Here is a 24,348-nt window from a genome sequence, read left to right on the forward strand (position 1 = left end):
TAGTCTGTTTCATTATAATTCATTTTAGTTGTTCCCGTTAGTTCACTTTCCAAAGCGAATTTTCTCGTTTCACGTTAGTTTTTGTTTGAAAATGTTTTCATGGTAGCTTTAATTATTCAATGATACAATGCTTTGAAAAACTATTTGCTTCCTTCCTGAGGTTTTTTTTTTTCAATTTGTTTAAAATTTGTTTGATCATTTGAAACATGTGACTGTGAAAAAAAAATATTGGGTATCATCATAATATCTTTTTGCCAAATGTGAGCTTTTGTATTCTTTTTTGTCATCAATGATTTTTCCCCTTCTAACTCTCCCATTGATGCCATTTTTGTCCATTCTCTTTCTTTTGTTGAATCATGAACTCTGACCTTAACTGAGGCCAGACAAGCCTGCAGTTCTTTAGATGTTGTTCTGGGATCATTCTTGACCTCTAGGATGAGTTGTCGATGCACTCCTGGAGTAATTTTGGTAGGCCGGTCACTCCTCGGAAAGTTCCAAGTTTTGTCAGTTTGTGGCTAATGGCTCTCACTGTGGCTCACTGGAGTCCCAAAGCCTTAAATGTCTCTGTAACCCTTTCCAGACTGATAGATGTCAACTTTTATTCCCTGTAAATCCTGGAGAGGTTTCTGTGAGAAAATTCCAGCAGATTAGGAGTCTGGTACAAACTACCATGGCATGATTAAAGTCACTTAGATCACCTTTCTTCCCTTCTCTAATGCTTAATTTGACTTCAGCAGGTTATGTTGGCCATCTCTACATGCCTAAATTAGTTGCTGCCATGTGATTGACTGACTACACCCAAGGTCCTGCTGTTAAAACCTTTATTTCAGAATTATTTTTTGTTTCTAAGAAGTCATAACATACTTTTTATATACACATGAGACTTTAGGAAGCTATAACTGTAGCGGCCTGTGGGAAAACCAAAGCAGTCTCCTGCTACAGAAATGGTGAAAAAAAAAAAAAAAAAAAAAAAAATCCATCTCTCGTGTACTCACAACAAGCTAAAGAAATGTGTATTAATTTTTCATTAAATGTCTGAAAGGTTTTGTACAAATCTGTGAATTTAAATCAGAGTGTCAGTGTTGCATGTTTGAATATTGGCACAGATAACATAACAAGCATCTGGTATTAATTATACTCAGAATTGGAAAATAATTAAATAAAACAGTCAGATACATAAATACAAATGTTTATTTCTGGATATAATTTACACATTTTGCATATGAAAGTATGGCACAACTGACAATGACACATTTCAGTTTTGCCTTTCTTATGTGATCAAATCTCATTTTCGGTGACAAATAATGTGACTCAACTAAAACATCACTCTCAAACTTTCATAAATAAAATGTAACTTCAGTGTTTAATGTAAATATCAGAGGTACAAAATTGATCTGAAAGATTAAATGAATACCTTGATTGTAAACTAAAGTGCAAGCCCCATTTTTTTGCCCTAAATATAATACAGCATCCGAGCGCATCAGTTTTAAACACATTCAGCAACAGTGTGCAACCAAGAAAGAGCTGAGAATTAAGCAACAGCGACAGGTGCTTTTGTTTTTATATCCACAGGTGCTGATAAATAAACAGTATCCACACACAGTCAAAGGACAAGCCAGAGGGGATTCCTACAAATTAAGCTCAACATAGCCAGGCTTTTCTGGCGTTAACTAGCTTAACAAAACCTGAACCTGCAGTATCAGCTTTCTTTGTTAACTTTCTGCTTCAGGCTTTGCGTACACTCACATAAAAAGATGCTTTTGATGTATGATTTCCCTCTAATTCTGCATAGAAATGAGTCTCCGGTGTATCACCAACTTTAGACAAAGACTAAGTGATAGAGATCTAAACAGCAAAATGGAAGACCAAGTGTAATCCTGCAGGAAATCGTTAATCTCCAATTATCACAATCACATTCAGCAGTAAAATAAAGTTTGAGTTAATATATTTAAATTCCCTTCACTTCAGTCTACCACTGGATCAATGTGAACACGATTTTGTAACATGGTGAATAAAGCCTAAAAATGTAACTGATCGGTTTTCTAACCTGTTATCTAGTAGCTGCAAACCCAGCAGTGTGAAACAGACTAGCAGCAGATTTGGATCAAGCAGCCAACGTGAAATTTCTGCATAGCCGCCTGAATTTCAGCAACAGTGTGAGGCACAGTTAGCACTGCTGTAACCTTACAGCTGGGCTTCGCGTTAGTGAGGTAAGGCTCTGCAGCTTTCATGTGTGAAATGTGTTCCTTTAGCACTTGGAGCATACTGTAAATACGAGCAGAAACTTTTGTTTTACCACAGTAATCTAGTCAGGTCGCATTAAAAGCTCTGACCTCTGATTTCGAGGTCAAGTTCACTGAGATTTGAACTCATCTGACATTTTCAGTAGTAGCAGTAGAAACAGTTTGAAAATCCTAGGTAACATCCTTCTTGAGTTATCGTAGTTATTCTATAATTTACATTCGGTTTAATCTGCCGATAAACTAAAGTGATGGGAAATCATCGGAATTGAACACACCGAGTAGCGTTTGAATGTTTAAAAGCTTCAGACATTAAACAAGTTGTCAAAAACGCTGTTTTATGCGAGTGTGCTCAGAGTCTGAAGCAGAAAGCCTGATTTTCCCACCACACCACTGGGTTTTTAAGTTTTATTCAGCCAGGCAACGCCAGGGAAGCCTGGATATGCTGAACCTGCTTCGTAATACGCCCCTCTGGAGTAATAAATATTTATTTGTCAAGGTCTTCGGGACTTTACGAATACTACAAATGATGATAAATCTGAAAATCTGGGTGAAATTCAGGAAATTAGTCAAAGCCTCTCTTCAGACACAAGTGTTATTATTGGGATAACAACAGGCTTCTGCATTTATTTAATCAGAAGCCATTTTGATCATTTTTAGTCTCCAAAATATTCCTCAAAAGTAATCTGAAAGTCCACACACTGATATTTTAGCTTAAAATATAAAACTGAGTATTATGTTTAGCCCAAAAAAGTCCAAATATGCACAAAAGTTTGTTTTTAAACATTTTCTGCAACCGTCTGTTTTCAGCCGCAGGATAGATAACCCGAATCATCCCCGTTCCTGAGTTATTGCCCTGTTTTAAATCACTTTATTTAATTCATTCTAACTACTGAATGTACTTTTTTTTTTTAGTAATTATTGGACTTAACTGTACATAATAAAGTTTAGATGATTTAGTGAAACAGAGTTTTGTAATTTTGCAGGCAAACAAGCACAAAGATTTAGGAAGGAAATTAAAGAGTGTTACTTGTCCATCTAGCTAACACCGGATGGTCACTGTGAGCTACATTTCCTCTTGCTGTGGCACCGGTGAGATTACAGCTTAACATTCAGAAGAGCATCAGTAGAACATAACCTAAAGATCCATAAATAGCTAATTTATCTCTAAAGCAAGTATATTCATAAAACCTGTGGCATTGCAGTTCACCTTTGAATATATGATCTGGAAATTTAAGCTATTCATCATAAGAAATAAATATCCCAAAATCACAACCAGCATGAATTAATCATTCAAAAGACTCATTAAATCAATTCAAGTTAAATGCCCAAATCCAAAAGGCATTTAACTCAGCACTGACAAACTGGATGGAAATGTGTAACACACTGGTTGAATGGCACAAATGATCATCACAGAGCATATAATAATAATGATAATAATAATATACAGACTCCCACCTCTTCATCATTTCCCACCCACACTATGAACACAGATGTTTAAAATAAACCTAACATGCACATCTGCTTCTGTCGGAGCCCTCTGAGAGGTCTGGGGTGAAGGGTCCGTTAGCTCGGACAGTCCCGTCGGGGATCCAGGACTTGTCCACACATCGTTCCATCCTCTTCATGATGAGATCCAGCAGGACTTCCACGGCCTGGCTCACGTTATCCCCGTTTGCAGCACTCGTCTCAAAATACGGGATTCTGCACGGAAACATTTTTCAGTTACAAAACAGGGATCAAAGACAGCAGCTATAGTGTAGCTCAAACCTTTGTTGATGTAGGAGTGCAATTAAAAAGTTGTGACTCTGCTCATAAGAAGCAATAATAATAATAATAATAATAATAATAAAAATCGGTCATTGAAACACTGGTCCAGAGTCATTCATCGAAACGACCTGAACGTCGCCCCGCTCACAGAAGGGCACACCGAAACAATTTTACCCTCCCCACCTGCCCCATTCGCCAGATCCGACTCCACCCCAAAATGAAATTCAAGCTGAAGGATCGCCGTTTTGACGCAGTGAAGGCGTTCAGGACAAGACTTTCATGGAGCTGAAGTTGAGAACATGAGTATTGATTTTGTTAGTTTTTATGTGCAGAGCTGTGGAACTAAGCATGTTGATTAAGTTTGTGAAATGGAGCTAAGTGTTTTCCTGAAACAGCCTGACGCTGTTATTTCTAAACTAATTAGCAGCAAAAAAGGTCATTTACTGACTTACTGGAGATGTTTTCATCTTTGGATTACCCATCTGCTGCTGTGTACTTATTAAAATACACAGATATAATAATACGACAGTACACGGACTGCTACAGTATTGTTTGATCAGTCGGTTAACTGATATACTTAACCACACTGAGATAAGGGTGTTAGATATTGTTTATATAAATTGAATTGATATACCTTTTATTAGTCCCACAAGGGGAAATTTCATAAGGCTGTCGACCTATTGCACGCAATGGCGGCACCATCTTACCCTCCGACCATACATACATTACACAAAACATCACATGGAGAAGACAGGTCAGAGAGGTATAACAATGGAGAAATGCACCACATGAGGAAAGATGAGGAGAAATAATAACTCCCCCCAGACTGAGCTCCAACAGGGAGATCAGTTAGAGAACAGAAAAAACACCTCTGCACATAGCACATGAAAAAAAACTCTTAATACACCAAAGAAACACATGACAAGCAACAGGGGTGGGTAAAGGGTGCAGCATCGGAAGGGAATAAGCGTCGAAGGCGTTTGGAAAGGGAGGGGGGATGAGTGTGTGCATATCAGTGTATATGTATGTGTGCGCGTGTCCAGAGTTCAGCTGAGACAGTGTCCTTCGCCCTGCTAGGCTAAGTAAACAGAAATGAACAGATAAATATGGCACAGACTATATTAAAAGTAAATAAATTCATTTAAAATAAATACAAAAAAAAAAAGAAAAAAAAAAAAAGGGAGAAATGTCTGTGGGACATCTGCAAAGCTGAGGTCGTCCTCGACTGTATAAATGTCATTTTATAGTCCGTTGTTAGGTGGTTGCCAGGTAGACATGATGCCGTTTATAGATATAAATGAGAAGTTATTGCCAAGGCCATTGGCTGATTGTCATACAGTGCTTTTCTACTCTACTTGAGGACTCAAAGCATGTCACATATACATTCAGAGCAGATGGGCAGAGATGCCATATACTTGAATGCATCGTTTATATTTTTAGTAAAGGTGTGTCTGATGGGTCCCAAGCAGGATATTTTACACGTGTGCACAAATATTTGTTTTTCAAGGAGGACTAATTTAGTTCAACATTGTCCTGCATGAACTTTGGCAAACAAAGCGGCCACTGCCTCCTTGGCAAATGTTTGAGGGAGAGGTTCATGTACAGATGGATCACAGGCGGGCAGGCAGACAGACGTACCCGTACTTCTCGGCGAGTTCACGAGCCTGGTTTTCACTGATCATTCTCTGGTCCGACAGGTCACATTTGTTCCCACACAGAACGATGTCCGGATTTTCACAGTATGCATGGATCTGTAACTGACCTGAAACGATCAGAGGTTGTTGTTGTTTTTAAATGCATAAAGTTGTGTTTCCATGGAAATATCTTAAATAGTGGCAAACACATCAAGGTTTCATTCACGTACTAGTTGATACAGCTGGGGTTAGAGTAGGGAAAGAGTAATAAGAGGGAGATTAAAAGTTTAATTACACTTTGGGTCTAAAACCAAACTCCACGAGTCGGACATAATAAGCCTTTGTGCACAGTCAACAAGAAACAGATTATTTCTCTGCTAAGGCAGAGCCGACGTGGATGTTTGTTTGTCTGTCTGTCTGTCAGCAAGATTACTGAAAAGCTACAGAGCTGAATTTCATAAAACCTGGTGGAGAGATGAAGGCCAGGCAAGAAATAAAATCTGGATTACTTTCTTTACAAATCAGTAGAAGGGCATCTACAGGTGCCCTTGTAAATATCCAGTGACTGGTGCACTTTTTATTAATTACACCAGCGGTGAACTGATTGTTAATTCTTCCATTTTCATGACTAAAAATGTGCTTTCAGCTCAACACATTAGGACACATACTCATCCAGTGTCTGACGTTGAGGAAACTTTGCTCGTTTGTGAGGTCGAAGAGGAGGAGGAAACCCATCGCATCTCTGAAGAAAGCAGTCGTCAAACTTCGAAACCTGAAATCAGAGGAAGAAAAAACACTTAATGGAGAAAAACAAAAGTTAGAGATCAAGAAGTTAGAACAGAGTTTACCTCTCCTGTCCTGCAGTGTCCCACAGCTGCATGTGGATCTTCTGTCCTTTGCTTGATGTGCCATCTGGACCAGGTGATTTGTACAGCTTAGAAACAGAAAAATATACATATACTTAATTTAACAGATATTAAACTGGGATGTTGAGGATATAGCCACCCCATTAACCATGTAGGAACAAGAGGGGGGAGAGAAAAAGAAACAAAACAAAGATGATGATAGAAAAGGTCTGAAAACCAAGCTAATTGTCAGCCAGTTTGAGGAGTTTAGAGGTGTTTCTGTTTGCTAATGAATCTTATGATAATCCTGATATTTATGACTGTGCAGGGAGTTTTGTACTATTCAAAAGTAAAGTTTAAATTAAGTTATGAACAGGGGATCCGTGTAAATGTAATTATCAGATACCAAATCAGAGCTGTCAAACTAAAAATGGGAGAGAGGAATGAATCATTGAATCATGCCTATGAGTGTTGACAGAGCGTTTAAATGTTAAATGAGAAAATGTGAGAATAATTAGAGTACTGCCAGTTTGTGCTTTTTATGACTGCATTTTTTTTTAAACAAAAATTCTGACATTTCCATCATAAATCAGTGCAGTGAAACTAAAGGGAAAATTATGTTAATGACATTTAAAATTTCCTGGAGAAGCAGGAACCATGAACCAGGAGCAGAAGGCTCCTCCTGGGCTAATCACCTATGGCCAACGTTGAGATGATGGATAGTTGACACAATTATTTACAGAGTTTGTCAAAAACTGTAGATTCATCAAACTTTAATAATTAGAAGGTCAGAGACAACTGCCCATAAAACAGCAAATGTGACCTTGATAATGAGTTTATATTGTGTGAGCTCTCATTGTGTGCAAGTTTGATTAAATAATGACCCACACTGTAGGAGGAGTAATGACTCATGTGAGCACAGATGGACGACGGACAGTTCCCCGTGGCAGGAGCTCATCAGTCCTGCAGCCGGATGAGCTGAAATGTGACTTAACGCTTGAAGTGGGAACTCGTCTCTCTCTATGATTCCACTCCTTGTGTCTCCGCACACCAGAGATACAAGCAGAGGAGTAGGCAAGTAGAGACACCGGGAGGAAGAAGTTGAGGCAGCAAACATTTAAGAAAATGTTTTCCTGATTTTTGAGCCTCATTTTGAAGTTGCATGAATAGTTTGTTATAGTCAAATTACAGCACAACTTGATACCAGTGTCAGTTTATTTAATATATATATTTTCAATAAAATCTACATCACTCTCAAGATGTTATTGTTCTTTTAAAATTCTCACAAATGGTGAGGTGCAAAAACTCTGAACACCTTAAACAGCTGAAACAACTTATGAATATAATAAGGACAAGTTGTTCCAAAAGTCCTCCTTCCTCTGTGGTTTCTATATTCCAGCTGTGTCTCACACCTCTGATGTAAACTTTTGCCTGTGTATCCTCCATCACGGCTTCTCCTCCTCCTCCATTCTTAAACACAGTGTACTGAGCAAAACTGCAGCTTGGTGTCTGATGGAGAAGTGCAGTTACCCCATGTATTAATTTAAAAAAAAAAAAAAAAAAAAAACAGCTGGGGAAAAAAAAAAAAAAAATGTTTTCTGTTCATCTCCCCAAAACAAAAAAACAAAATATTCCCCAGCTGTGCACTCATTTATATTTAAAAGTAAAGTTTTTATGTTTAACGAAAAAAAAAAAGAAAAAAAGAGGTACATTCAAATCCTTCAGACCAAGCATTGAAAAGAAAGATAATGACCGATACATATAACAGGAGCAGGTTTTCTTCTCAGAGCTGAAGGTCAGCAGCATTAAAGTAAATATGAGATGTGCTCAGCTGTTTGCCAATGGTATGAAGTGTTTATTCTTAAGGAGGGTGCTGCCTGCTTCTCAGCAGTATTAGTCATTACTTTCTGTTGCAACATTCACCGGTAGGCTTTTGTAACGTGGAGTGAATGATCTGGGAATCTGTTTAAGCTCCTGATCAGGCTTCCTGTACAGCGTGAGAGTGGAGTAATATGTTCATTAAGATTTCAAAAACACTGACAACATTAAAACAGAAAGTCAGAAACAAAAAATAAAATAAAAAGGAAGCCATTTGTCTTAATGCTGTACATGGTTATCCATATGCAAACAGCTCTTATTTATTTAAAAAAAAAAAAACAAATGCAAACTGAGTCCATTCAAAACATAACAAACCAAACACTTGATGGTTTACATTTACAATTATTCATAATTACTTTCTGTTATATTTAAATCTTTTATGAAGTTAAGAAAGTGTGTTCAAAACGTCAAAATAGTTTTGCTTTGGTTTTCAGTAGATTGCAATTTAAATTTATTTGTTTTATCCAGTGACTAACATCTGGTCTTTCAAGGTTTTTGGTGTTTTAAACATTGTTTGTCGATTTGTAATCAAGTGGAAACAGCTTTGGGTCTGCTGGACTTTCTTTAAGGTCACTTCCCTCACACCTGATGTCCTCCTAAACTGCTTTGATGCCAAAGAAGAAGAGCTGAATGAAAGAGCACCGACTCACCACTCGTTTTTCTCTGAAGTCTATTCCGACTGTAGTGATGAACTTGGAGTTAAACTTGCTATCTGTGTACTGGTACAGGAAGCTTGTTTTCCCCACGCCAGAGTCACCAAGGGCTAAAAATTTGATGAGGTAATCATATTCCCCATCAGACATAGTGAGGCCTTAATTTCTGAAACACATGAACAAAACAACTCAGTCAGCCAACAATCTTATAAATAAATATAAATGGAAAAGTGAAGCCATAGTCATATCTCTATTCTTCAGAAATTAAGCAGAGAGTGGAGTGAAAAAGTACAAAACTAGAACTAAACATAACTCTTGTAAAGTTTTAGTACATGTCTTATCCAAAAACCTCAAACACAGAAACTCTACAATATATGACACGTTTAATATTCAAAAGGTACACTCATCATGAAAAGAGCAAAAGTACCAATGAACTACTGTGTCTGTGTAAAGGTTATTATTATTATTCAGTACATGCTGTAGGTTAAACGCAAACATGCACACACCAGGAAAACAAGATGTGTTTATGTACTATAGAAAACAGTTCACTGCTAAAGTATTAATTAGTCCTGTGGTTGTTCATATTTGCTAAAACTATAGTTGCCACATAGACATTTATGTCTTCATCAGTAAGAACCAGAAGTCTAGAAGTGGAGTGCCAAAGACAGGCGCTCTGTTACGCAAATCCAGTGGTTGCTAAATGTTGTGCCGTATGGCAGGGCCTAGTGTGCAGTGGATTTTTTTTTTTTTTTTTTTTTGGGGGGGGGGGGGGACCGACCATATTATCAATGAAATGCACAACTGTAAAAAAATTAAAAAAAAAAATTTTTTTTAAATGAATTAAAAAAAAAAGTTGCATATATACCGTCTGTATGAATTACTTGGTGCTGGTTAAAGCAGACTTCTGTCAGATGTTACTGAATGATGGGAATTACAAGAGCAGGATTTAGCAGTGTGCTGACAGACAATCCCAGAGACAGCTCGTTTGGACCAGTATTTGACCAACTCTCTGTGTACAGCCTTTCAAGTTTCTAAAGATGTAAAGATCTGCATATGTTAGATCAGGGGTGGGGAACTCCAGTGGGTCTACACACCTGAATCAAATGATTAGTTCATTACCAGGCCTCTGGAGAACTACAAGAGATGTTGAGGCAGTAATTTAGCCATTTGAATCAGCTGTGTTGAATCAAGGACACATCTAAAACCTGCAGGATCACCAGCCATTAAGGTCTGGAGTTCCCCAACCCTGTCTTAGATAAATATTAGAGCTCTGGCTCCACTACAGTGTGAAGATAATGTAAGTTACCGTTCTCCAGTCCAAGCAGCAGATTTTAAAGTATTTAATTACAATTGCATTTAGGGCTGGGCCATATTATACCGTTCACGGTAATACCGGTATAATGTTAGGCAACGATAGGAAAATGAAATATCGCGATAGAATGGGAGTAAAACGCGCATGCGCAGTGCCTTTGTTTTCATACGCACATGGCCGATTGTTGAGTGAAACAGATGAACCAGAATTGGTTTGTAAAAATGGTGCAACTTCCGTGATGTGGAACTGGTTTGGTGTTTGTCCGTCAGATACACAACAAAGCACATTTTTTTGCAGAACATGCAAGCGGCCGTTGTTATTGTCATATTTGTCGGACTAAGATGCTCTTAAATCTGGGAGTAATCTGGGTCCTAAACTCCGTATGCTTCAGGTCAAACAACACTGCAGCATCACTTAGAGTTAAAAACTGTCTAAATTCTTTCATCTTTAATAAAACGATCAGCATTGCTGCTTTACCAGGTGTAACTATAAAGTTTAACTTCCAGGCATCCATGAAAACAAAAGTTATTACATTTAACGGAGTTAGAAGTTAGCAGGAAGCTAGCGGAAGTTAGCTCGCTAGTTTCGCTAGTTACCTAAGCATGATATAGCATGTTCTGACTGAGAGATTTCTGAAAAAAATCAAACGTACAGCTCTGCTATCACTTCCAACATAAATGAAGACAGGAAACTAAACAGCAGTGACGTTTGTAGGGTTACTGAAGTTGGGCTAGCTGGTATATAATGATGTGCTACGTGATCGCTAGCGACACAGCTATGTTAGCATAACATAAACAGTGAAGCTGGAGGACGAACACTAACACTTTTCCACTTATAAAAGTTAACGTGAAGGTTCTTCATGGTTAGAGACAAATGCAATCGCATGGCAGGATGCTGTAAACGGACCAAACTTCAGTCAGGAGAACAACTGAGATAATCCGTCCACAATACGAGGTTAGTCATTAATATACTGCAACAACATGGGAATAGAGCAGCTGCAGAGAATTCAACATTAATGAAACAATGGTACAGAAGTGGAGGAAGCAAGAAGAATGAGTTTAATAAAGTTTGATTTATCTGACTGCTTTGTTTCGCTTAATGTGCCTTATAATCCCGTGCACCTTATGGTCCGAAAAATGCGTACTGCACACTGCAGTTTAATGTTGCAAAGCACCTCTTTTTAACCATATAACCATATTATACGTGGTTATGCTCAGGATATGTCAGCCCATTTCTACTGGAAATGCCTTTTGGTTAAACTTTCAGCAAGGAATTTGCATTTGCACTGTTATATTTTTATAAAGCTTTAATGTACATAAAAACCAGCTTCTTGTTTAAGTGAAAATAAATGGAAGGTTGTCTTTTTGCGCTAGTAATGTTGTGGAGTTGTATTTTGTCTCGCATCAATTATATCGTTATCGCAAATTTTCAAATATATATCGTGATAAATATTTTTGGCCATATCGCCCTGCTCTAATTGCATTTATTTTCTGATGCTTTCACATGAACTCCGTCTTCCCTCAAATAACAACACTGACAAGTCCTCTTCACACATGAAGAGGACTTATCTGCGGTCTAAAACTTTTCAGATCCGGGACAGTGCTCAGACATTAGCTAGTCTTCAACCTGCCAGCTCCAGATCATCTGAAGTAAAAAACAGAAAAATATAAAAAACTTTTTTTTTTTAAAGCAATTGGTAAAACTCGTGATTTAAAAAAAATCTTGTGTGGAACTGTTTACTAGGCCAACACATGCGAAACCAAACATCTTGGAAAGCATGACAACTCCAAACAGAAGGGTTCAGACTTTCTGCTAGACTTCAAACCCGGGACCCTCTTGCTGTAAAATAAGATGCTAACCACGGATCTACTGCGCTAAACATGACCGTGTAACCACAGACACCAACCGCAGCATTCAACCTCACCACAACATTACACTCAGAGCACTGTAAAAGGCACATTAAACCTTTAACCACGTCACAAAAGATCAGTCTTAGAGCTATTTTTCTCTGCAGTGTAATTGTTTGTTAGTCTGTAAAAGGGCAAAATGCAACCAGTCTTCAAAATTTTGTTTTATGTAGGAACATCTTTTTGAACTCCAAAAGGACCAATGAAATTTCTTTTACTGTTAAGTACCCCTTTAGATACTAGAGCAGGGGTGGGGAACTCCAGGCCTCAAGGGTCGGTGTCCTGCAGGTTTTAGATATCACCCTGGGTCAGCACACCTGAATCAAATGATTAGTTCATTACCAGGCCTCTGGGAAAACATCAACACATGTTGAGAAGGTAATTTAACTATTTAGATCAGCTGTGTTGAATCAAGGACACATTTAAAACCTGCAGGACATATTCAGACTTTATCATATAGTCTGACTAAATAGACTCATGTTCTATTAAACTACAGTGAAAATTGGCAAGATACATGCATTCCTTCTTTTAGAGTTTTAAGTGCCTTCCAGGCTTAGATTTGTACAGTGAATGGCAATGTGGGGCTAATCTGTGTGTGACGGAAGAGTGGTTTCATCTTGCTGACACGGTGACAGGAAGCATTTTAAATTCCTCTCCGACTAAAGACACGCACTCTGACACAGACAATGCTTTATGTTCCTACAGCTTTAACGTAGTTACAAATTCTCTGAGCAAATTATATTATTTTCTACATACTTGAATTTGTTTTTACCTTAGCATAAGGACACTAGACTCCTAACTCAATAAGACACGGACTGTGTTGTAGCTGCTGGATGTAACATTTTCATTTGTAATGGTCGAATAGGTCCAATCAAAACAGTTAAAAGATGGCGGAGATGTATCATATGACCACTGCATAGAAAAGCATTCAGACAAGTCTTACATTCTTTCACTCTATCGCTCATTGAACTCTCCATCTGGGACTATAATAAGCAGCTTAAGACTAAGTGCAAAATCAGGATCCACGATAAACACCCTGAGATGGAAATGCCTGCTTTAAGCACGGATGTGGCCATAAACAGTGAGCAAAGAGCACCAAGTCAGACGACAGTGACGTCTACATTCCTTCTCGTGTGTCCGTTTTCACTCAGGCGGGTTAAAACTTCTAAACAAGGTTTTAATAATAACTTTAAAAGCCTTGGTGTTTCCATTAGGTCTCCTGGAAGAAACTCAGGTTGGCTCAACTGCAATCAGCATTACATAAATCCTGAAAGAAGCTACTTTCATTCTACATTTCAAATAAAGGGGATATATCAGTATTATTATCTTTTATCAATACAAATGTAAACTTAATGACACATATTTAATATTTAACCTTGTTTGCATGTTTACACACACACACACACACACACACAAAATCAATCTCATAAACATGCAATAACCTAGAAGTCTGAAATTAAAATAACTGACATGTAAAGTTATAGTCTGTTAGATTAGCCCTATTATACCCATTTCCATCTGCATATTTTTGGGAATAGTGTTGCAAAGTTCAAAATAAGCTCATCTTATACTGGGCCTTGGAGCAGCCCCTCACTTGCACCTCTCATTTTAAAACCACCCTCTCTTTAAGCCATACTTTATTCGGATTGGGTGCTCCTCCTAAAGCAATGATTAGAAAAGTAGGTAAAAGGGGCTTCTGTGAGATTGAGGGGCTATGTCTAATATGGCAAAGAAATCATGCAGATCAGAGCACAGTGCTCAGCACTGGGCCATCAGTATATTTTTACTGGTCCACAAAAAAAAAAAAAAAAAAAAAAAAAGCACAAAAGGTCAGGGTATGCATATTTAATATAGGAATCCACCATATAAAGATCAGCGTAACGGCCATCTTGAAACTCCTGCTCTTAAAGCAGCGTGTTCATGTTTGTGTTTTACAGATTTAGATTCTTCACCACAGAGATCAACAAGATCTATCAGACAAGTTCATACTGAGAACCATGTATTAGCTCAAACAATATGACCAGTGTTGGGACTAACGCGTTATTAAGTAACGCGTTACAGTAACTACGTTATTATTAAGCGCTATATAAATACAGGCCATTTACCATTTACCATTGTGGTAACGAGCACGGTAACTAGTTATTATGCCAAAATCAGGAACGCGTTAGTCGTTACTGGGATTTAGATAGGCTCGTTATTCGTTACTTCGTGTGGTGGCTATCGCGGAGCTTCCACAGATTCAGTAACATTAGCAAGTGGTGGAGGCCAGCAGGTGGTTGAGGGAAAGGGGAGGCAAGAGGAGAGACCCGAGGTGGCCGCCGGTCCGAGTGTCAGGTGAACTGAACTTCAGGTAAGAAGTTATGACCTGCAGTCTATCTGGGTCAGATATAAACCAAGTTTAGGTGGAGTTTATTTTTGTTGTGCTGACTTTTTCATACTGCGTACTAGCTATCATGACGGAGTTTCTATACAGCTGGGCGAGTGCTATGTTACTGATGTTGAACTTTAATAATTAACCTTATGAACAAAATAGAGTTGCCAACAGTCCCCTAAAAAACAGAATTGTCTCGTATTCAGAAAAAATATCACGCGTTTTGTATTGAGGTGAAAAGGAACACCGTTTGTCCCGGACTTCAGCTACAATGAAAAAGACACAAAGCTGGAGTTATTCTGTGTCTTTGCTGCACAGCTGCCTCTTCTTCTTTCATTCTCGCCCCCTCCCTCTCCTGTTTCTACTTCAATCATGAAACTGATCAATGATCAGCTGATCGGCTTTTCTCTCTTGTTTTTTTATCGCCGACTTCGCGCCACAAAGAAGAAACCAGCAGATGTCGTGTTAAACAACAGCAGCACGTTTAAGCTTGATCAGCTGTTGTTAGAATTTATTTAATATTACTTTCTAGTATCAGCTGATGTTTGCTGGAGCCACAGCTGTAAAAGCTGCTGGTCATGATATCCGTTTGGATATGTGGTGAGAGGGAAACATGAAGATGAAACCAGGAGATGTCCTTACTGAATCATCAGAGCTGAACAGGTGATGGAGAAACAGGTTTAACTTTTAGTTAACATGAATGAGTTGAAGGGAAGTTATGAACTGTTTCTGAGAGACAAATAACACCAGGATCCTTTTCTAAGTAGCTGACAGCTGCTGGTAACTGTGCAGGGGCGGGTCTAGCAAAGTGTTGCCAGGGGCCAGGTAGGGCATTAACAGGGAGAGGGGGGCACAAAGAAATACTTTTCTTTCTTATTCTCATTTACAATGTCTAGCTTTTAAAAAAAATAATTATCTGAGTCTTACAACAAACGATTGATAGATTGATGCATATATACCATCAAGACAGTGTACATCACTGTCACAACAGTGTTTGTTTTCAATCAAAGGCTTTATGATTTTTCCTATAATGGTGGGCCGGTCTCTAGTCAAAATGCCCAGGACGATTTTTTTGTCCCAGTCCAGCCCTGTATGCAGCTCATCTGCAGTCTGGTTTTACCTACATCTTCCTATTCAGAGGGCAGAATTTCTGAGTTCTGAGTACAATCAAAAGCACCACGACTGCAGTTTTTGTGTTGGATGTAAAAAGCGCACATGACGCTGTGATGTAGGCTAGAATCATGGCGGCGGTCAACGACGGTCCAGGCGTGGGATTTCTCTCGTGGAAATATGCACATTATCTTTTCCTTTCTATTGGTAGGTGGCACAGTGCACTTGTGGCAAGTAAGCAAGCTAGAAGACTGGCACTCTTGCTGGGTATCCAGTTACAGAAGCAACACATTAACAAGAGAATTCTGAGTAAAACCAAAGTTACTTTCCCTAGTAACTAGTTACTTTGAAAGTAACGAGTAACTTGAAGTAACTTAGTTATATTACTAGTTACTTCTATCAAAAGTAACTAAGTTACTAATTTAAAGTAACTTACCCAACACTAAATATGACAGCTTAGATTAATTTCAAATAAAACATAAGAAAACAGACATAACCTTTTGTAGTCTAAATTCGACCTACATGGATGTGATGGTTGAAAATTTGTCTGGAGAAATCCAGGGAAAGAACTCCAACAAGATTATAGGACTACACTAAGCCTACAGAGAAACATGGAGGAGGGGCTGTTTTTGCCCTTTAGAAAACTTTCAGGCCAGAGCCCTAAACCCTGTAGTTGGCCTATGAGATGCCAAGAAAAAAAAAAGAAGTTAATGACTGGTGTGAAGGTACCAAAAGTTTAGCACGTTGAAACATGCAGAAAAGTCTCTGCGTGAGTCCAAGCACAGGCAGTTCTGTAAGAAACAGGAGGGCAAACTGCACACTTTAAATGCTACTGTGAGGTTTCATGAATTCCTTGTTGGGGGTTAACTGCCACTCCATTTCCACATAAACATTTAAACCATATAACCGATTAAAACACCACAACATCACATCAAAGCAAAAACTAGTGTAATCCTTTAACTTTTTTCAGGTCAGAAACAGGTTTGTTAAAAAAAAAAAAAAAGTCCAGATAGGGCCCACAAAAAAAAAAAAAAAAAAAAAAAAAAAAAAAAAAAAAAAACCCCACGAGAAGAAATAGAGCATCTTGTACAGGATGGATGGAGTTCACTCTGTGAAAAACTGTAAGAAGTAGTTTAGAAATGTTATAGCGTAATACTGGAAAAAAAATTGTGGTATTTCCACACCTTGTTTAAAATATTGAGAAATCTCCTCAGAAGCGCTTCTGAAAGCTACCATCAGCGAGCATGGCTCCTCGCTGTAGCCACCGATGCAAAGACAAAACAAATGCAAACAACACACCAACTTCTCTGGGCTCAGGCTAATTTAAAATGGACTGAATGGAAAACTGTCCCGTAGCCTGACCAATTAAATCCTTTTCCAGGATCTGTGATGTTATGGAAGGCATTAGAGCACACACATTGGGCAACTCGCCCACCTGTGAAGGCACCATTAATGCCAAACAATATACTTACAGTGACTTTGGAACAGTATGTGTACAGATGCAATCTTTTCCAGCAAAAGGCAGCAGGCCACATATTTCAACAGCACCATTCTGTGGTAAGAGTTCAGGTACTAAACTGCCCTGCCAGCAGTCCATACTGGCCACCCAATAGTGCATTACATAACAATAAACAAATGACAAAGAGGGCTACAAACTGTTAAGCAACTGCTGAATTAAGCAACAATGTAAAACTGTTTCACTCATCTTCCATATACTTAGTGTTGTTAAAGAGGTGATGCAACACAGTGGGAAAAGTGTTGTTTCTGAAACGTGTTAGCACGCAACTGAAATTCTGCATAATTTTTCTTCTTTGTAGTATTTTTACTTGGGTATAAAGTGTAAATATGAATTATTGCACACTGCTTGTTATTTATCTTTTAATCAGTGTCCCAAATATTTGGAAATGATGTAAATTTTGAAGTGTGGCTGAACTGCTCACATGCATGTAGATCAACAACTAAAGTGACTACAAAACCATCTAAATAGTTTAATCAAGAAGTAAACACTAGAGCCTTTACCCCAAAAGCTGATTCTGGTTATCTGGGCGAGAAACGTTTTGTCACTCATCCAAGTGACCCCTTCAGTCTCAGCTGACTGCAGGTTTCTCCAATCTTACAAACAGTACATTTGCACAATGACTGAAACTAGCACCACTGACAAACATGGGCTGTGAGGTCAGTTTCTTGATCATTAATATGCAAATTGTCATGAACATTGATCAACAACTACTGATCAAAGACCATTGATCAGTAACCATGTGTACTATTCACAGAGTTGAGGAATGGCTGCAATCACAGCATTGGTGATGCAGATGATGAAAGATATACCCTTAGGCCCCTTCCTTGATTCAGAGATTATCTTTCTCTTTTCACGTAAATGGCCTTCTTGACATCCCCCTCAAACCTGTGTTCATTCCTGTCCAGGATGTTTACATCCTCATCATTGAAAGAGTGTCCACTGATCTGTCGGTGTAAATAGCCCATGGGGTCCTGGCCTGACAAGTTAGCTTTTCTGTGTTGTGCCATCCGCTTAGCCAGAGGTTGTTTGGTTTCCCGGATGTATAAATCAGAGGAATCCTCCAGGCACTTAACAGCGTACACTACATTACTCTGTTTGTGCCAGGGGACCGGATCCTTGGGGTGGAGCAATTTTTGGTGCCGCTTATTTCTGGGTTCGAAAGCCACAGAGATGTGGTGTTTAGAGAAAAATGTGTCTTAGCTGTTCCGATACTTCTGACACATGAGGGATCACTAAGGGTTTTCACTTAGACAGTAGTTGTCCTTCTTCTCTCCAAGAGAGCCTTTACAGCCTTTAAAGTAGAATTTATTACAGCATTTCTTTTTTGTTTCATCCTCAGCAAAATGTTGGAAAAGTCATTATATAAGTTAACCTAATTACTACATTTGTTAAGATGTTCACTAATAAAAATCATGTTTATCTAAAGGAGTTTAAAGTCCTTGTATTGTGTCTCACTGGAAAAGAAACTGAAAAATGTGCTTCTTCATTTATGACAAGTCAAAAAGTACTCTGTAATAGAGAAAAAAAAACTTTCAGTTTTAAATCAATGGTTTTAATAAAAGCACTGGATTAACCTTCTAGGACTTGCAGCCAGTTTTACAAATAGACCAGTTACTGTTTTTAGTGCTCAGAAAATGGGCCAATATACTTCATCTACGAAGATACACTAAAGAATTTATTCATTATTAGCATTAGTATTCTTTTTTAATGAAGGTTTTTCCTGCTACCATATAGCAAACTGGCAACTATGTACCTAAAGATAACAGGACCACATGTTACTAAAGAGAAAAAGAAAAGAAAAAACCTACCCTGTTTATGTTGTTTGTTTTTTTCTTTTTAAATTGACGGAAAAGCTTGAGCCAATATACGAAATGTGCTTCGGCTAAAACAGGTCACAGTGACACAGTCGAGCAAAACCACAGTGAAGATTGTGTCAGCGCATTTCTGCAGATTATTATCAGCTAATCAGAGACGTTCTTATTGCGTTTCATTTAAGTACAAAAAAATGGCACATCATCATACATCAAGAAAATGCATTACATGATATGCGTGGCACTGTTCTAAAATGTAAAGTTTGAGGTAAATTGCACAGTCATACAGCACTTCACAAACCTAGTATAGCTGTGAAAAGGATGCTCTGATAGCACAGTATGATCTCTTGTGTTAGGCAAGAAAACATTAGCTGTGAGCATCAAAAAGAAGAAGCAGCAGCAGTCATGTCCTTGTTACTGCCTTACAAAATGCAAATCTTTCATAATCAATAACACCAAGGGTCCTCCTCGTTCACTGGATGTACACCGCTCTAAAATAAACGTATTACATGCTGGCTTCATGTAGGAGATCTGAACTCTTTACTTGCAGTGTAAGAATCCAAGTGCTGCCGAGACTCAGAGGTCCACCAATAACCATTTTAATAACTTGTGTGTCTTTGGACTGTGGGAGGAAGCCATACTGTCTGGGGAAAACCAACACAGGTACGGGGTAAACGTGTAACCTCCCCACAGAAAGGCCTCAGACAGCCAGTAGAACCACTACCCTTCTTGCTGTGAGGTGACAGTACTAACCACTACACAACCTAAAATAAGAGTAAAGACACATAGTGCAGACACGACATACAAGTTGTAATTCATGTTATACTTGTCTAATGGCTCCACCCTCAAACCCTCCCATTTAATCCCCGAGACTGGGATTGGCACTACAAGCTTGTGACTCCTGAGGCTGGAATTGTGCCTCAAACCAGGGAACTTGTAACTGTACTTGTCACATGTAACACAAGTGTGTTAACCACTACACTATGGAGCCGGTATGAAATGCCTCCATAGATGCGAACTAAGCCTGTTGCTGGATTTAAGTACATTTATCTCATTATTAGGGCAAAAGGTGACATGCAGGTTAGGATAATGGGTGGTGCTTAAATTGCCCCTTTATGTAGCAGTCTGGCGACCCATCCAGGGTTGGCTGGACGGGCCGATAGATGGATGGTGTCATTACTAACAACTTCATTTTATAAATGAAGGAGGATTACTATGACATTTGTTTTGTTGATGGTGTGCTTAATATTCAAAATTTGGAAGCTTAGAAAGAAGATTTAGAAAAAAAAAAGCATATTTAATTATCTGAATAGTTTTTAAATAATTTTTGGTTGTCTAATTGTTACAGTTCTAGGAAACTTTAAATTGCACAGCAAACCAATGTTGAGATCCCATTCTATAACCTAAATTAAGTGTTAGGCTATATTTATTTTTGTATATTTTATGGTGCAGTGAACTAAAAAAAAAAAAAAAAGGATATTTAACCAATTTACCCCAATGGAAGCTAAAAAACAAACAAACAAAACATCACGCTTTTGCTTTAAAACAACTGCATCTGAACATCTTTATCTGTGGTACACCTGCATTCCTAATCTAACCTGATATTCCACCTTTCTATCAGCTAGGATGATCTGTCACCAGCTTCAAAATTACTCTCGTTTGTACATGTATTATATTGTCTGCATCGACAACACAGTCTAATAGAAAAATGTGAAACAGTCCCAAAGAAGTAGTTTGTTTGTCCTCATGAAGGTGAGATGTCACTTTTTCATCAGTCAGCTGGACTTTGAAACTAACATGTACGCATGAACTGAGAGATTTTTGAAACTAATTAAAACGTACAGCTCTTCTATCACTTCCAACATAAATGAAGACAGAAAACTAAACAGCAGTGGCGTTTGCAGGGTTACTGAAGTTGGACTACCTGGTATATAATGTTGTGCTATGTGATTGCTAGCGACACAGCTAACTTTTTTTCCACTCGATAAAAGTTAACGTGAGGGATTCTGGTGGTTAGGGACAAATGCAATCGCATAGCAGGATGCTATACACGGGGCAAACTTCAGTCAGGAGAACAACTGCGATTATTCATCCACAATACAAGGTTAGTTATTAATATACTGCAACAACATGGGAATAGGGCAGCTGCGAGAAAATTCAACAGTAATGAATCAATGTTACAGAAGTGGAGGAAGTGCAGTTTCTGGCTTTCCCCATATTTCAAAAGTGCTTCATCTCTTTGCTATGACTGTCGCCCGGCATAATTTGCAGATGATAATGGTTTTAGCCGCTGTGATGCTTTCGACCAAAACAGGAGCAGCTTGATGACATCATCAACATGCGCTATCACAGTAGAGCGGAATAGTCAAAATCTCTATCGTTGGCCAAATTTATATCGTTTCTATCGTATATTGTTTATGTTGCCCACCCCATGCCCAACTCAAAAGATTGACTGATAGATGACAAAAAAATTATGCCACTGAAAAAAAAAAAAAAAAAAAAAAAAAAAAAAAATCAATAAACAGGCTTCCATATAGTCAACATAAAAAAAAGCTATGCAGAGGTTGTTGTTATTACAGCATTACATGCAAGACTGGACAGAGGAAAAATCATATTTGGGGACATGTTAAGAAGTGTGGGAAAAGTGTTACCAGGAAGACAAAAACAGATTAGAGGTTAAGACCATTTCACAAACTGCGATGAGACTTAGCACTGATGGTGGAAAGCTTTTTTTATAGGTTTTTAAAATTGTTAAGCGGCAGCTTTAACTAATCTATGTTGTTTCTTTAAAAAAGGTCCTTAAATGACAACATTGAAAACTTTTCTGATAGCTTTCTTATCACATTTGTTATCACACATGTCATACCTCTGCCATGTTGTTTGACCTTAATTTAGTCTTGTTTTTTCCACATCTTGTCCAGAGCTGTCTAGAAAGAAATCTTTAAAAAAAAGCTGTATAATATACCCTAAAAGATCTCAGGGCTGTACCTTGATATGCATGGGAATGGATTTAGAGGCCATTTCTGTCAGGCTGCCATCCATGCAAACAAAAAGCAGCTTTAATCATTTGTCAAAGCTAAAGTGGAAGACCCACCCTGGGCAGCTGTCCAAAACAGAAGGAGGCAGCTCCTTGGGAAAATCCGGATGTGCCAGTACCATAAACCTCAAGCATAATAGGCAAGAAAAAATAAAAAAAAAACAAAGAAAAGAAAAAGAGTGCTACACAAGTGATGTATTTGACTGGATATGGAGGTCCTGCATCAACGATCTAGTCATTAAAATACCTTGTGAGGACTTATCAGCAGCAGGCAGTCAGAGGCGCACAAAACCCATTGCCACGCTCCAATCGATTAACCGAAAACAGGCCGATAGAATCTAATAATCATCAGCTGGTCCTCGTGTGTGTCACTTCTGATCACGTGACTTGTTAGGCAAGAAATAATCACTTATTTAAAACATTTTTTTAAAAACAACAACAAAAAAACAAAAACCTTAACATAGATCCTGTGAAGAAGGCAGAACTGCATGGCAGCTTCCTCTATCAAACAAACTGCTGCCACCAGTTTGGTCTAAGCATGGCAGAGAAGTGTGATAAGAGCTGGAGACAGCCAGAGTTTCACACGTTTCAACAGTCTGCTCAATTATCGAGCAAGTGTAGAGAAAGCTACGAGCTCTATCTGGCTATTTGAGGAGAGGATAAAGCAGGTGCTAAAACGTTTCCCCACGCCAGCGCTCCTTTACTTTAACCACACACAAACACAAGCAGTCCCAAAGCAACATATTCGAGCGAGGTAAAAGTTTTCTTGCTAACTGCTGACAGATGCTACAGGCTGGTTTCTTCGATTTATATTTCCTGGAGTATACTCACCCGCCGCGGGGCGTTGCTGCTGGGCGCTTTGTCGCGTCTTTAAAAATGTGGCTAAAAAAGTGGCCCCTGAAGACTTTAGGGAAAGTTAGGAAATGAAAGTTTTACTTTGTCCGTCGCCGCTGGCCTTTTAGTCGACATGAGAGCAGCCTCATCAGCAGTGAGCAGCCGTGGTAACTCGGTCGGTGTGGTCGTGCTGAGAAACAGCTCCTCCTCACGGCTAACGTCAGCTGAAGGAAACGGCAGTTACAACACACAGCCGGACCAGACCGCACTGCTTCAACTGACACACGATACCTCCTCAGGAAACGTCACATTTTCTAATAACTACATACGGCGGAGTGATAACCGCGCCAATGCAAACTGTAACTACGCCATGTGCTCGTTTTGAGGCACTTTTTAATTACGCGATATTCAGCGCAGGGGCGTTTCCAGGATTTTTTAAAGTAGCGGGCACAAAGGGGTCCCACGAACAACAGGCAGGGGGGCATGGTACATAAGTATATGTAATGCAGGATATTAAAAAACCAACAGAAAGTCAGACTTTTTACATGAGAATCCTGATCTTTTAAAATAATTTTTCTGACATTAATTACGAATTCTGACTTTTCTTTATTATAATTCTGACAATAATCTCAGGATTCTGAGATCTAAATTTTTAGTCAGAATTCTGGGATTAATGTCAGGATTCTGCCTTTTTTTTAAATTAAAATTCTGACATTCTGTAAAACAAAAGTAAGAATTCTGTGATTACTGTTAGATATAGATAGATAAATACCTAGCTCAACTACACATTTAAGTCATGGTTCTATCTTATGACTCAAAGTATACAGAAGAGAGCATGATGAGGACCCTACCCAGTCTTTGGATTGGAACAGTGTAGTGCTGTCAGTGACACTCTTGAGTTCAATCCCTGAAAGATGCAATTCTTAGGGGTGAATAGTTTTTATTTCTGTAAATGGTGAAAACATTGTAACCACTTCTATGTTGGCAATATGTATTCATAATGTAGCTGGTCCCCTGAAAATGATTGCTGAATGAGTAATTCTATACGAAATCACTTGTCTGAAGCTATGAAGCACATGTTAGTTGATAAAATGGTAAAACCTTTTTAAAACTCTGTGTAGGCTATATATTATTACATTTGGGGGAAGTAATTACATAGTTCTGATCACTTAATTGTTTAGATGTTTTAAAAAAACAGTCATATTTTTGTGTTTCTTTGTGGTTTTCTGTTAGAAGCACAGGAAATGGGAAAAGTCTAGAACTGCATCTTTGACAGACCTGGTGTAGTTCAAATAGGCACCTGTGTTGAGTTTTTTTTTTTTTTTTTACAAAAAAAATTGATCTGGGCACACTGCACTGATATCACAACACAATTTTGTGAGGAACGCCATGGGGGCCTATCAGATATCAGAGGTTATTCCACTCGA

The 24,348-nt window shown here is 38.5% G+C and overlaps 1 protein-coding gene across 1 annotated transcript; it reads right to left on the reverse strand.

The window, feature by feature from the left end:
* Positions 1-1,173: 1,173 nt before the first annotated feature.
* On the reverse strand, positions 1,174-23,267 carry rab27a (RAB27A, member RAS oncogene family). Its single transcript, XM_086286834.1, has 6 exons — positions 22,919-23,267; positions 9,018-9,186; positions 6,493-6,578; positions 6,313-6,416; positions 5,649-5,772; positions 1,174-3,944 (listed from the first exon to the last, which is right to left on the reverse strand). The coding sequence occupies exons 2-6, from the start codon at positions 9,168-9,170 to the stop codon at positions 3,749-3,751; spliced, it is 663 nt and encodes a 220-aa protein (XP_086142960.1). The 5' UTR covers positions 9,171-9,186; positions 22,919-23,267; the 3' UTR covers positions 1,174-3,748.
* Between the last annotated feature and the right edge of the window lie 1,081 nt (positions 23,268-24,348).

The sequence above is a fragment of the Aulonocara sp. 'chitande type north' Nkhata Bay genome, linkage group LG1 (assembly GCF_057382095.1).
Source record: "Aulonocara sp. 'chitande type north' Nkhata Bay isolate Kocher_YH1m ecotype deep benthic linkage group LG1, A_spYH_male_GT1.1, whole genome shotgun sequence".
Lineage (NCBI taxonomy): Eukaryota > Metazoa > Chordata > Actinopteri > Cichliformes > Cichlidae > Aulonocara > Aulonocara sp. 'chitande type north' Nkhata Bay.

Bases quoted from the DNA above. Each gene is read 5' to 3' on its own strand.
- rab27a (XM_086286834.1), bottom strand. From the start codon at position 9,170: ATGTCTGATGGGGAATATGATTACCTCATCAAATTTTTAGCCCTTGGT. The intron at 6,579-9,017 runs GTGAGTCGGTGC...TCTGTTTCTAAG, and splicing joins ACTTCAGAGAAAAACGAGTG to CTGTACAAATCACCTGGTCC. The intron at 6,417-6,492 runs GTAAACTCTGTT...CTCTGATTTCAG, and splicing joins GACACTGCAGGACAGGAGAG to GTTTCGAAGTTTGACGACTG.